The following is a 14,043-nucleotide window of genomic DNA, read 5'->3' as shown; positions in this document are numbered from 1 at the left end:
GGGTGGGGGTCCCCACTGGGGTGCCTGGCCAGTCTGGGTGAGGGGCTGAGGGCTGTTTTCAGGCTGGCGGGCGACTGAAGCTCCAAACCTCTCCTTTTTTTTAATTCTTGGATTTATTTACCTTCTATGGCTGTCACTGGAACTGAGAGCCGGCTTTCTCTCTGAGGCTCGGCTCCAGCTCTGAGACCTTGGCTGCTGAAAGCAGGTATCTGGTTTGTTTGGGTTCTATAATCGAAACACTGTTTCAACTCCAGCTCTGAGGCCTGGCTGGCTGAAAGCAGGTTTCTGGGGTTTTGTTTAGCTTCTATATTTGTTACAATGTTTCTTAAACTGCAAGCTCAGAGGCCGGCAGCTGCAGGCGGGGAATGTTGGCTTCCTCCATCACTGGAGCAAGCAAGCCTCCTGTTCGCTTCAAGCTGCCTGGCTGCTGGCCGCCATCTTGGTTGGCAGTTAATTTGCATATCACCCTGATTAGTTAATGGGAAGGGTAGCGGAGGTATGGCTAATTACCATGTTTCTCTATTATTAGATAGGATTATTATTATTACTATTATATGATTGATAGAATTTACCACTGAAGCCATCATAGATGGAGTGTTCTTTGTGGTAATGTTATTATTACTACTACGATTTCTTTCGTTGACATGGAGGTATTAAGATTTACTCTGTTTGTCTTCAGTCAGTTTTGATAATTTCTGTCTTTCAAGGAATTTGTCCATTTCATTTAAGTTGTCATATATAGTAACAGGAAGTTGTTCATATTATTACTTTATTAACTCAATAGTGTCTGTGGCATCTGTATTTGTGTGCTCCTTTATTTCCTTATATGAATTAGATTTAACTCTTAATAAAAATAAACATTGACTTCACACAATAAAAGATGCTCTTATCAGATACAACTTATGTGCCTTCCTTATGATGCATTGCTTTGTGAAAAGTCTGTTAATACCCTGAAAGGACAGAGAAATGAAATGTATTTAGTGATAGATTAATAATTCTCTGCATCTCAAAAGTTTATGTGAGCTTTTGTCATAAATACATTTAGACTTGAAATAAAAGCAATTTCAGATAAACTGAGAAGTAGAAAATTTAATCAACCCCTTTGAACAAAAGAGCTGAATGAGGTACACCTGGTACTGTGCAGGATTAAAAGGTATGATGAAAAGTAATGGATATAAAATATGAACAAAGGGGAGAGGGGGAAAAGTGAAAAGAACTCCAAATGTATTTTTCTTGTTTTAGTTACGTATAGACCACAGTCAGAGACCTTTAAGAAAAAGATAACTTATGGACAGAAGGTACTTATTTTAGTGGGAAAGAATTATTTGTTCCACAGAAGGAGGAAGAGTGATAGATGTTTAGTTATAGGCCAGTCATACCTAAGGGAGGCCAGAGCAGGAGCGGAAATTATGTGCAGCCTATTGTATGAAGTAAGGAAACAAAAACATCCGAACTGGACATTGACATCCCACAGCCCGATGGAGTCCATCCGTGAAGTCAGGAGGCACGTGCCAGTGCAGCGGTTCTCTAAATGTGCCCCCAGAGCAGGAGCGTCAGCATCACCGGGCACTGCTTAAGCAAATGCATATCCTCAGGCCCAACCCACCTGCTGAGTTAGAAACTCAAGCATTTTAATAAGCCCTCCGGGTGATTCTCATGAACACTGAAGTGAGAACCTTATGCTAGTGTAATGGAAATAAGTGTCATCTGTTGATCAGACTGCTGGCGAGTCCTATCACCTGCAGTTTTATAAGTAAATTTCCCCAAATTATCTTCTCGGTACAGATCTGTTAGCAATAGTTTCTATCTAAAGAAATGATCGATGCGCTTAAGCACACCAGTGCTAGGAAACCAGGAGCATCTATGAGGTAGAAAATGAGCCGAATTCATCTTGTCCAGGTCTCTCCCTTTGTCATCACTTTTACCCATTCTTATATTATGTGCTTCTTGTGATTTTGTGTGTTGATAAAAGGATTTAAACTAATATCGGTTTAGAGCGAGATCATCAAATAAGCTATTTTAACACAGAAATGAGTCCTTTAAGCGTAAAATCCTTTTTAAAGAAACGAGTTTGAAATGTACTAAAGTGATTTTTTTAATATAGCTTTTTCTGGCTTAAGAGTTGCTCTTTATTCTCTCTCCCCTCCTCCTCACTGCTTCCCTCTCAACTTCATTGTGACACTTAGCTTTTCCCCTGCCTTTTCCTCACAGTGTGCCTGAGAAGAGAGATTCTGTGTTTAGAGTCAGGTTTGGGTTTACAAATATCAGGAAGGTCTTATTTTAATGGCTGCTTCTGTTTGCCCAGTAATGCCAAAAAAAAAAAAAGTGTCACCTATTTTGTAAGTATTTGATTTCTGGTGTGCTTGGTGCTGCCTAGAAACTTCGTTCAGAGTAGTTTCTGGAGAGTGTTGAAAGATAACATTGTTTGTAACAATTAAGGACAGTTCCTTCCTGCGCCCTGAAGTACGCTGATTTAGCGGTCTTTCATAGCCAAGTCAGCCAGCATTTACAATTGTTTATTTATAGTTTCAAGAAGTATGTCAAATCTCTTATGTATTAGCAGCCGTACTGTACACCGGACACCCATTACACCAGCCTGAAAAGTATTAACTGGGTGGAACTCTAATACTGATTATGGAAGTAATTTATATGTGAGGCAGAACCTCAGTGGTTCTCAACCTTCTAGCCCTTTAAATACAGTTCCTCATGTTGTGACCCAACCATAAAATTATTTTCGTTGCTACTTCATAACTGTAATGTTGCTACTGCTATGAATCATAATGTAAATATCTGATATGCAGGATGGTCTTAGGTGACTCCTGTGAAAGGGTCGTTCGACCGCCAAAGGGGTCGCGACCCACAGGTTGAGAACCGCTGCCTAGGTCCAAGCTCTTCTCAGGAGGAAGCAGCTTGCCCTATCCTTCTTCCTATAAGAGAAAGGTTTTGTCCGAAGATTAATCAAAAGCACACTGATTGTGGTGCCATTTAAATCACTAGATGAGTAGGACTTCGCTAATAAGCCTGATAGACCCGGGATGCTGTCTTTGACTATTGAAGTTGTGTCAGTCTTTGTAGGTGACACTGATTTGTGGAAGCCCTTTACATACAATTCGTTTGGACACATCAACTGTGCTGAACAGATGTTGGCATTTTGGCATGCACAGATATCCCATACAATTAGAGCTGATTAGTTCTTGTTGAGACATGCAGAAACATGAAGACTGTGCTCACAGGCACCTGCTCTTCTGTTTGGAGTCATTGCCTGGGCTGGCCTCCTGCTTTACGCCTGAGTCCGCTCTCTTCCTTCCCGTATGAAAAGTGCCATTTGTGTTGTTTCCCCTCCACTGCAGTGTTCTAGGATGGTCTTCTGTGAACAGGGCTTCTCTTAATTCCTAGACTTAGTCTAGATCAGTGATGGTGAACCTATGACACACATGTCAGAGGTGACACGCGAACTCATTTTTTGGTTGATTTTTCTTTGTTAAATGGCATTTAAATATATAAAATAAATATCAAAAATATAAGTCTTTGTTTTACTATGGTTGCAAATATCAAAAAATTTCTATATGTGACACGGCACCAGAGTTAAGTTAGGGTTTTTCAAAATGCTGACACGCTGAGCTCAAAAGGTTCGCCATCACTGGTCTAGATTAAAGAACTAATTTATTATTTTGTGCTTTTAGGCTGTTACAAGTAATAAAACAGCTTAAATAATGCTTTGACTCATGACTACAGCCAAAATATGCCCCAAAATTATACAGTATACAGTGCCTCAGTGATTTCCACACACTAAAGGAATCGTGTATTATAAATATTGTTGCAGTAATTTTTCTTTTGAATTTTCATCATCACTCACTTAATAGCAGCGAAGCAAGCAACATCTGGCCACTATTTGAAAAGCTGGTAATTTCTGTTGTCATTATAGTTAACTTTATCTCTTTACACCTGCTTTCTGCAAACTGTATTATTCACTATTTTTATATTGTCACTAGAGGCCCGATGCATGAAGATTCGTGCAAGAATGGGCCTTCCTTCCCCTGGCTGCCGGCACCGCCTTCGCTCCGGCCGGAGCCGTCTTTCCTCCTTCGCTCCAGCCCGGAGCCACCTTTCCGCCTTCCCACACTGCCCAGAGGCCCAGAGCGGCTGGGGCGGTGTGGAACGCCTGTGTCATCGCTATGGTGAAGACGCATCCCGCCCCACCCCCATCTGCTTGGCGCCTGTGTATGCAAATTAACCTGCCATCTTTGTTGGGTTAATTTGCATACTCACTCCTGACTGGCTGGTGGGCGTCGTGAAGGGACGGTCAATTTGCATCATTCTCTTTTATTAGTGTAGACTAGAGGCCCGATGCATGAAGATTCGTGCAAGAATAGGCCTTCCTTCCCCTGGCTGTTGGCACCACCTTCACTCTGGCTAGAGCCGCCTTTCCGTCTTCAGTCTGGCCCGAAGCTGCCTTCCACCTTCCCACACTGCCCAGAAGCCCGGAGAGGCCGGGGAGGGATGGAACGCCTACATCCCGCCCCGTGCCCGGCCACTCAGTGCCTGCATGCGTGTGCGCTGCCCACAGGCCCGCTATCTTTGATGGGTTAATTTGCATACTCACTCCTGATTGGCTGTGGGTGTAGCAGAGGGATGGTCAATTTACGTATTTGTCTATTATTAGTATAGATAAGTATATAGGGCTCTCTGCAATAAATCTCTCCTTATATCAAATTAATTTTCAGCCAGTAGGCTCTAAAGGCCCAGTGAAACAAGATAAAGTTGAAGTGTGGATCTCCCATATGAATGACACTTGCCTATCAGAGCAGAAGGGGTCTTGTAAAGATGGCGGAAATCCTGAGGCAAATAAAAGAGGTGGAAAGGGTTCATTTAGCCTCTATCATCCAACCCAATTATTCACTAAACAGCTGTACTTTTATTGTCTTATACCACTTACAAATGACCTCATAACTAATTTGTTTACTTGTTTGTTTGTCTCTTTCCACTAGAATATGAGTTTTCATTAAAGCAGGCTCTTTATATTCACTGATGATTCCATAGTACCTAGAATAGTACTTTACACATGGTGTGCATTCAATAAGTGCTAGTGAATGAATGTTGTCTTTTTTGTTATAAAATTCACCCATTTTAAGTGTACAGCTCAGTGATTTTTGGTAGATCTACAGAGTTCTGCAATCATTACTAAGTCAGTTTTGTAACATTTTTGAACAGTGTTGATCCATTAAAGACTGTGTCTGCTGAAGGATTCCTCGTGCCAAATTACATTCATTCCTATTACTACCCTCAGCCGTAGGCAACCACTAATATGCTTTCTGTCTCTATAGACTTGCCTTTTCTGGGCCTTTCCTATGTATGGAGTCATACAGTAGATAGCCAGTTGGTTTTGACCAACTTACTCCCTCAGGACTGGAAGCACAAATCTTTCACTTTCTTTTTTAATGAATAGTTTCACTAGGTAATAGAATTATTTTTATTGAAAAGTTATTTGTAAGTCTTATTATTGTCTCCTTGGAGGTAATAATGTTGGCATTTGAGAAATTCTTATTTGTCCTTGGTTTTTGGCAATTTTACTATGATTTGCTCTAGGTGTAGCTCTATTTATATTTATCCTTCTTTGTATTCACACAACCTGTTAAATTTGTGGCTTGATATAGTTTTGAAAAATTATCTGCATTATCTCTTTATTACTTCTTCCTCATTCTCTCTTTTTCCCTTCCCTGGTACTGTAATTACATGTATTTTAGGCTTTTGTCATCATGTCCCTATATCTTTTATATATTTCCATTCTTTTACATCCATCTTTTCATGTTAGTCTTGATATTCTCTGCTGACATTTATTTCATTCACCAATTGTCTCCTCAGATTTATGTTACCTACTAAGTTTTTTATTTTATTTATTGTATCTTCATTCTAAACATTTCCATTTGATTTTTTCTAGTTTTTTCTCTACAGTATTCTTTATAATACCATTTAATTTCTTAATCATATAAATAATAATTACTTTAAAGTCCATGTTTGAAAGAATGACAGTATCTAAATCTCATGGCTCTATTTCTATTATCTCTTTTCCCTCTTAACTCTATTCTTACTTTTTTGTTTGCTTACATATTTTTCATTGAATGTTAGGCATTGTCTATGGAAAAAAAAAACTGGATATAATATGGATCTCTGTTTGATGTTAACTTTCTCCAGAGAAAATTTGCTTTTTCCCTGTGCAGGCTGTTAGCATTGATTTATATGCCCTTAATCCAGTCCAGGACTGAGTGGAGTTGAAGTTCAGCTTTAATATGTACTGGGCTTTTCTATTTTTATTTCATTTTTTACTGCTTACTTTTCAGGGGTCTTAATTGAGAGCCTGAGGTTTTTGACAGGACCTCTCTTTCTTGGCAGGCTCTGAAATTCGAATTTTGTTTCCAGCGCTATGAGATAACTTAAAGTTCTCAGCTAGCACTTCCTAATTTAGAATGTCTTGAACAGAAACATGACAACTAATGTCAAGCTGTCTTTTCTTGTCTTCCTTCTATCTGGGATCTTGGCCCCTTCATGTTCTCGCTACCTTAGTAACACTTCAGTGCTTTCAAACAGATTTTTAAAAATATTTTGTCCTCATAATTATTCATAAAGGGAGGTTGACAGAAACACTAATCCACAATGGATTCTGACCAGCCTTTTTGAGAATGGAGGCAGTGGCCCTTGAAGAAATTCTGGAGTACTTACTATAGTAATCAATGAATTCTAGAAAGGTTGTTGGTGTCTGCCTTCTTCTGTAGTTCCTTTTATGCCTTGGCCAGGCATCTACCCTCTACCTAGTTCCCTTGCTTTCCAAAGATCATTCAACATAATGTGTAGATCTGAACACTTCAATTTTAATTGTCATTTTAGTTTGTTAGTATTTTGGCCTGTTGTACTTCTTTCTTCTGTCTTTTATAATTTCCCCATATAAATTTCATGTCTGGATTCCTTCAGATACTGAGTACAGATTCTCTTGCCTTTGATTATTTTATTTTCTTCCAACTGCCCACCCTTTGGCTCATTGGCCATCTCCTGTATTAGGTAGGCATAAAAAATTGAAAGTCAAACGTCTTTTTTCTCTCTCATTGATTTTAGAGAGAGAGAGGAAGCAGGGGGTGGGGGGGACACGGGGCGCGGTAGAGAAAGAGAAATACCATGTACGGTTGTCTCCCACACATGCCCCGACTGGGATGAAACCTGCCACCTTCTGGTGTATGGGACGACACTCCAACCAACTGAGCCACACTGGCCAGGGCTAAAGTGAAACTTCTTTAACATAGCATTTACACCATTTGTTCTATGGTACCTACCTAGCATTGTGGCTTTCTCCATTTCCCATCACACTGTTCACAATGCTTTGGACTACTTAGAGGTCACCATACATATTCATTTTCACAATCTCTATTCTCTACCCATATTTCCCCTTCTACCTGAAATGTCTTACCCAGCACATGCAGCACATCCTCACACATAACTTTATCATTAATAAACTCCAATCTGCCTTCCAGAATTTAGTTTAAATTTCTCCTCTCCTATGAAAACTTCCCAGCTTTTCCCCCACCCTGCTAAAGGCAAAACTAATCTCACTAATACTTCTCAACTTTTTGTAAACCTTATCACATAAAATGTATCCCTGGCAGCTGGCACAGTATCTGGCAGATACTTCCAAATCTTCATCCTGCCTGCCCTCCCCAAGGTGGCAACCTACACTTCTAGGTAAAATTATAGAGTAGAAAGATATACTGAATGTGTTTATTCATAGTATTTTGTTTATATATACTTTTCCCTTCTATTGTTAGACAGATATACAAGACTTGCCTTTTAGCTATAGAAGATGTGTCCATTTCTATATTTTTCCATACAATGACTTAAGAAAAAGTAATTATTCCTCCCAAAATGTCTGTCGTCCTAACCTTTTCTTCTCACATTTAGCACCAGAGCAGCTCCTTGAAGTATGGAACAGAGGGAAACAAGTTTATTTTAAGCATTTTTAAAATAATTCTAGGACTGTATTTGTTTTGGAGTATCATTTTACACATTGAATGACACTATTAACTGAAAAAGGATTTATGGGGAAACTGCCCAAGAGACCTAACATGACTCGCCAAAAATAATAGGACTCCTAAGTAGCAGCAGCACTGGAATTCTAATCAAGGTCTTTTGACCTGGCCCTGGCCAATTTGGCCCAGTGGATAGAGTGTCGGCCTGTGGACTGAAATCAATAAAAATAATTTCTTTTTTTTTTTTTTTTAAAAAGTCTTTTGACCTGAATTCAAGTTTATGGTCAGTGATTCTATGCTTTCTTTTCATTTTTATAGCAACTCAACAAATTCCAACTTTCAGGAAATGTAGTAATTGATTGAAGAATATGAGTTTTAGCCTTTTCTGAGACTGGTAGTTACTGTTAAAATTTTTGGCAGGCCTGTGATGTACATACCCTAAAGTTGGTATTGCATTTGGTGTCTGTTGCTAGTATTCTGTCATTTATACATTACTGTGTGCCTATATTCTTTTAAAACTCATAATTACTGACTTTAATGTCTTTTAGATTTAATATTCCTAAGTTGTGCTACAATCCCTATGGGAGCTAGAATAAGTTATTAGAGCCTTGCAAATGTGTTTGCTGCATTCTGTTATTTTTCTCTTTCACTGATGGCCCACAGCTTCAGCTGAGCGGTAGAGAAGCTTAAACCTCTAGGGCCCATTAGATTTAACTTGTTTACTGCATTGATATCTATATGTTAAATGACAAGAGAGTTCAGGTTATTGAATAATTTAAAATTCAGCTCTAATTGGTGTCATGTGACCTAGAAAAGGCCATGGATGACGCCAGGAGCATGCTGTGAATTTCTTATAAATAATTCATAAATTAGATGATTCATTTGCCTGGTTGTGTTGGTAAATGCAAAAGTTTGTAAGTTATAACTGATGATATAACACCTGTAAGTATTTAGTTCATAACACTGGAAGGTAATCTACCTTGATGATCTTCTAGCAAAATCTGCCAGTATCGGAGAGTTAATTGCACTGGGGAGAATGAACATTTATTCAGGATGAGACTTTGGCAAAACATACAGTGCAGCTGTTGCATTACGTAGCTCTGTCAGCTTGATAACTGGTTCATGTAAGCCTGACTTTAAAAAATGCAGCACGTCGTTCAGGCCTTATTTCCCATTAATTCCAAATGTTCTGCAGCCAATGCAATGACCTGCCCCACACACAGTAATTCAGGTTTAGAAATACAGGGTGTCCCAGAAAAGTATATACACACTGTCTGTAGATTTTATTACATTTTGGAAATGAAATGTATTTTAATAAACACTGCCTTTATAGTTATTCAACGTGTGTATACATTTTGGGGGGGGGACACCTGATATTTATTTAGGTCTTGAATTTCTGACCTCTCAAAATGAAGAGCACAGGGGAAATTTTTGAAGTTACAGAATTGAGATTTTCATTCTTATAATGCTATCAGTGGGAGTATGAGGATTGTTAGCAAGGTGCTTGCCATGATAGTAAATTATTATTTGTTGTCAAAGGAATTACCAATAAGAACTATTGGTACTATTGACTAATCCTGTGATTAACAACTCATAAGTACATTGTAAGTAATCACTTCCTCATTGTGCAAAGGAAATAACCTGTCGCAAAAAATAATAACTGCAGTTTAGTTCACATCTCTCCTTTTGGAGAGATTGGCCTGTAAAAATGATTTTCAGAAACTTATAAAACATTACTGCTTACTTGTTGATGGTATTTCACAAAGCAGCACTGCAGTCGTTATTTATAGAGTGCGAGAGCATGGGAAAACCCTGGATTACCATAGGAATAGTATGTGATTTTGTGTGTTCGTGTATATGCTTACACCCCTGCATGTACATGCATATATGTATACAGGGTCATATCATACATGTTTATCAACATCTTTACTTCCATATTCAGTCTATTTAAAAATATGCCATATTTTATAAAGTAGGGGGTGTGCAGGAGGCAGTCGATTGATGTTTCTCTTTCATCGATGTTTCTATCCCTCTTCCGCTTTCTCTCTAAAATCAGTAAAAACATATTTTTTATCTGTGTCCCTGGATTATGCATACATGCATACAAGTTCTTTGGTTGATCTCTTCCCTCCCATCCCCACCTTCTTTCTGAGATTTGACAGTCTGTTCCGTGCTTTTATGTCTCTGGATCTATTTTGTGCATCAGTTTACTTTGTTCATTAGATTACACATATGAATGAGATCTGAAAGCCAGTGGGGAGGTTGAGAGGGGGCCTAAAAAAGGGTCAATGGGGAAAATAGTGGACATATATAATACTCTCAACAATAAAGATTTTATAAAACAAAAAATAAATAAAGTAAAGCTAATAATCATGAAAAAACATTTTTAAAAATGCACATATGTAAATAATGTTAAGGAATAAAAGTCAGAATATAAAAGAATACATACATGCTATCTATTGTTATGTTAATCATACATGTATTAGAAAATATGTGATAATGTAAAATAGTTGATTTAACTTTCTGGAACAGTAAAAAATGTATCTGTCCTTTAAAAAATATAATACTGCTATAAAAAGATAGTTTTCCATACAAAATAGCAGGCGATAAATGTTAAATATTTGTGTTGACAGTAAGTGCTACCGAAGTCCACAATAGGAAAGCTTAATGTGGACTAGAGCTTCCTTTTCGATGTAAAGTAAGGTTAATTTTTTTTATGAGGTAGTTTGTCATCAGTTTTACCAAACGCCTCGCTCCTTTTCTGCAGCTGTAATCTGCTCAGTGGCACCTGGGGGTGTACAGGATGGCCTGTCTTCCTGAAGAGAACCAGGTCCCCTCCCCAGATGCCACTCATTCTCATTTTAATAGAATTCCTTTTGAATTGCTTTAGAAACTCAAAATCTTAAGAATCATTGTAATAGCAATCTTTTATCCTAGAATAGGAAACATAGTATTGCTGTATATCTCTGTTATTTGGGCATTTTTTACCAATCAGTTATGATTTTCAACTATTCCTAAGTAAACTGGTGGGATTTTATTCCCCTTCTACTAGGGATTTCAATTATTTGTTCCTTCTGTGTCTCTAGAATAGATGAACATCTCAACTGTTTATGAATTATTTACAAAGAAGTTTTGGTAAACTGAATAATGCCCCACCCGAAATATGTCCATGTCCTAATTCCTGGAACCTGTCAGTGTCATTTTATATGGTGTAAAGTACGTTGTATGAAAAGAGACTTTACAGATGTGATTCCTTTAAAGATCTTGAGATGAGAAAATTGTTCAGGATTACCTGAGTGAACCAAATTTAATCAGAACAGTCATTAGAAGAGGGATACAGAAATCAGATATTCCATGATACAGAACAGTAGTTCTCAAAGTGGGTCCCAGAGCCGCAGCGGCAACAGCAGCACCTGTGACTTCTTACAAATGCAGATTCTTCAGTTCTGTCCTAAACCTCCCGAAAGGGAAACTCTGGGCATGAAAGCCAGGATTGACATTTAACAAGCCCTCCAGGTGATTCTGATATTTGTTAAAGTTTGAGAATCACGATCTACACCAAGTTTTGTTCTCCCTGATAGAACGAGCTTGAGGCTAAAAATGCTGGGAAAGCTCACTGTGCTCGACTGTCAAAGGTAATTTGCAGCTGCTTCCTTTCTGCCTGGGTTTTATCAGACTATAATCACTTGAACAGCTTAATTGAAAAATCACTTATGTTTATAGCTGGAATTAAATGTTTTGTATTTAAATAACCACTTTTGATTAGAATCATATTTTGTTGAAAGTGTTGGTTTTATCTGTGTTCTGTAAAAATACTTATAAAAACTCATCCAATTTCTAGCGGTAACTTACATTCTATTAGTATAAGGTGAAAGGTTTTACATCAAATCTCATGCTGTGTAATGGCCAATCAAAGAGTATTTCAAAGAGTATTTAAGGTGGCTCAATGGATTTCCTGGCTTAGTATTCAAAACTAAACCTTTTAAGATATTAATATTTAATGCTATATTTTTTTGCCTCTTCTCAAAGTTGATTTTATGTAGCCCTCATTATTTGCAACTCCTGAAATCTTGCTTAAGCAGCAAGTAGCAACATTTCTTTTTCTCATCCTTACGGATTTACTGAAATCTCGATTGTTTGAAAGTGGATTTAGCTTTGTGGCACGTGTTACTTTACTAGTAGCTGTGTAAAAACTAGCATTTGTTATTTAAGAAGATAAAATAGCTTTATTTTGGTGAAAATATATAATTAATTTCTGAAAAGCCAAAAGGAATAACTTGTTTCATTGTGCTCCTATTTGACAACTGGTCTTGTGGTTCCTTTTAGGTACTCAATAGGAAGAGCACTCTCCCGTCTTCATCTGTGGAACTGGATGGTTCCTACTTGAGTGTAGCCAAACCACAAACCTACTATCAAACCAAGCAAAGGCCTAAAAACCTGGACTCAGCTTCGGAACCCCTTGTGGAGTTCAGAAATAATTCTTTGAAACCATCAGCCCTTCATTATCCCAAAGAGGATCCTGACATGATGCCATCAGAAAATAGAACACGTGATTATGGATCCCCAGGGAAAAAACTAGCAGATGTAGTCCCTACAGAGAAAGTTCCTTCAGAGGCATTGAAGATGAAGGAATGCCAGCACCTTCAGCCCACTCCATCTAGACTGTGTTGTGCTCATAGACTTCCTGAAAATGCAGATCATGTTCCCGTTAGCCATCCTACAGACACGGCCCCTCAATATTCCAAGACACACCCAGAATCATGCCATTATTGTGGGCGTTCCTGGGCATCTCTGATGCATGGCCAAGAGGTACTGCAGCCCAGTGAAATTGATTTCAAAAAGCAGCTATCAGAAGATAGAAGGCAGCAACTTATGCTTCAAAAAATGGAGCTGGAAATTGAAAAGGAGCGCCTTCAGCATCTGCTGGCCAAGCAGGAGACAAAGCTTCTCCTAAAACAGCAGCAGCTTCATCAGTCTCGCCTGGACTACAATTGGTGAGTCCTACCTGTTCTTTCAGCAACGTCTGTAGCTTGGAGAGCACAGGATAAAATGACTCTGCATTGCTGCAACAAATGTGTAGGAACAGGTTCCTTGGGGTCTTGGCTTTCTCAGGATAAGGACAGATTATGACTAAGTAAATTCCACTATCATCTTTGGAAGACTTGAAAGATTACCTTGTCTTCCAATATGTTAGCTTAGATTACAGGGGTCCTCAAACTACGGCCCGCGGGCCACATGCAAATACAAATATTGTATTTGTTCCCGTTTTGTTTTTTTACTTCAAAATAAGATATGTGCAGTGTGCATAGGAATTTGTTCATAGTTTTTTTTTTTAAACTATAGTCCGGCCCTCCAATGGTCTGAGGGACAGTGAACTGGCCCCCCGTTTAAAAAGTTTGAGGACCCCTGGCTTAGAATATTTACTACTAAGGAGTCCAGTGTAATTTTTGCCAGATTCCAACGACAGTATTTTTTAATGATACCACCATTACACAAAATCCTTCATTGTTTGATGTCATTGTAAAGAACATTAGGCATTAAGTAAAAGCTTGAGATTTCAGGGTGTGGAATCCGATTGTAAAGAAGTATGATTAGCTGTCATCATTCCATATTTATGTCTCTCCACTATAACATCCTATATAATAAAAGGCTAATATGCAAATAGTCCCCTTGGGAGTTCGAACGGGAGACCGGGAGTTCGATTGCTCGCTATAGCGTGCACTGACCACCAGGGGGCGGCACGGAACATGGTGGGAGACCAGTGGCAGTGGTGGGGCGCTGAGAGAGCGAAGGAAGGAGGAGGCGGGGAAGCCAGGAGGCCAGGAGGTAAGAAACCACGCGGTAGTGGTGTGCGGGCAGTGAGGGAAAGAAGAGGCGGGGAGAGGGGGGACCTGATCAGCCCTGATTGCCAGCCAGGCCTAGGGACCATTCCCGCACATGAATTTCATGCACTGGGCCTCTAGTAAAATATAACAAACTAGAGGTCTGGTGCACAAATTTGTGCACAGGTGGGGTCCGGCCGCCTGCCCCA

The 14,043-nt window shown here is 39.0% G+C and overlaps 1 protein-coding gene across 3 annotated transcripts in view; it reads left to right on the top strand.

The window, feature by feature from the left end:
* The window catches only part of KIAA1328 (KIAA1328 ortholog), a 167,000-nt gene that overhangs the window by 84,045 nt on the left and 68,912 nt on the right, over positions 1–14,043 (top strand). For all 3 annotated transcript variants that reach the window (XM_014540589.1, XM_014540588.1, XM_014540590.1), the window contains one exon: positions 12,339–13,006. In XM_014540589.1, the coding sequence (XP_014396075.1) occupies positions 12,339–13,006 (668 nt within the window). The remainder of the gene's footprint in view (positions 1–12,338; positions 13,007–14,043) is intronic.

The sequence above is a fragment of the Myotis brandtii genome, unplaced genomic scaffold (assembly GCF_000412655.1).
Source record: "Myotis brandtii unplaced genomic scaffold, ASM41265v1 scaffold248, whole genome shotgun sequence".
NCBI classification, from domain to species: domain Eukaryota; kingdom Metazoa; phylum Chordata; class Mammalia; order Chiroptera; family Vespertilionidae; genus Myotis; species Myotis brandtii.
The sequence above is the reverse complement of the archived record's forward strand: the minus strand, read 5'-3'. Positions and strand labels throughout refer to the sequence as shown.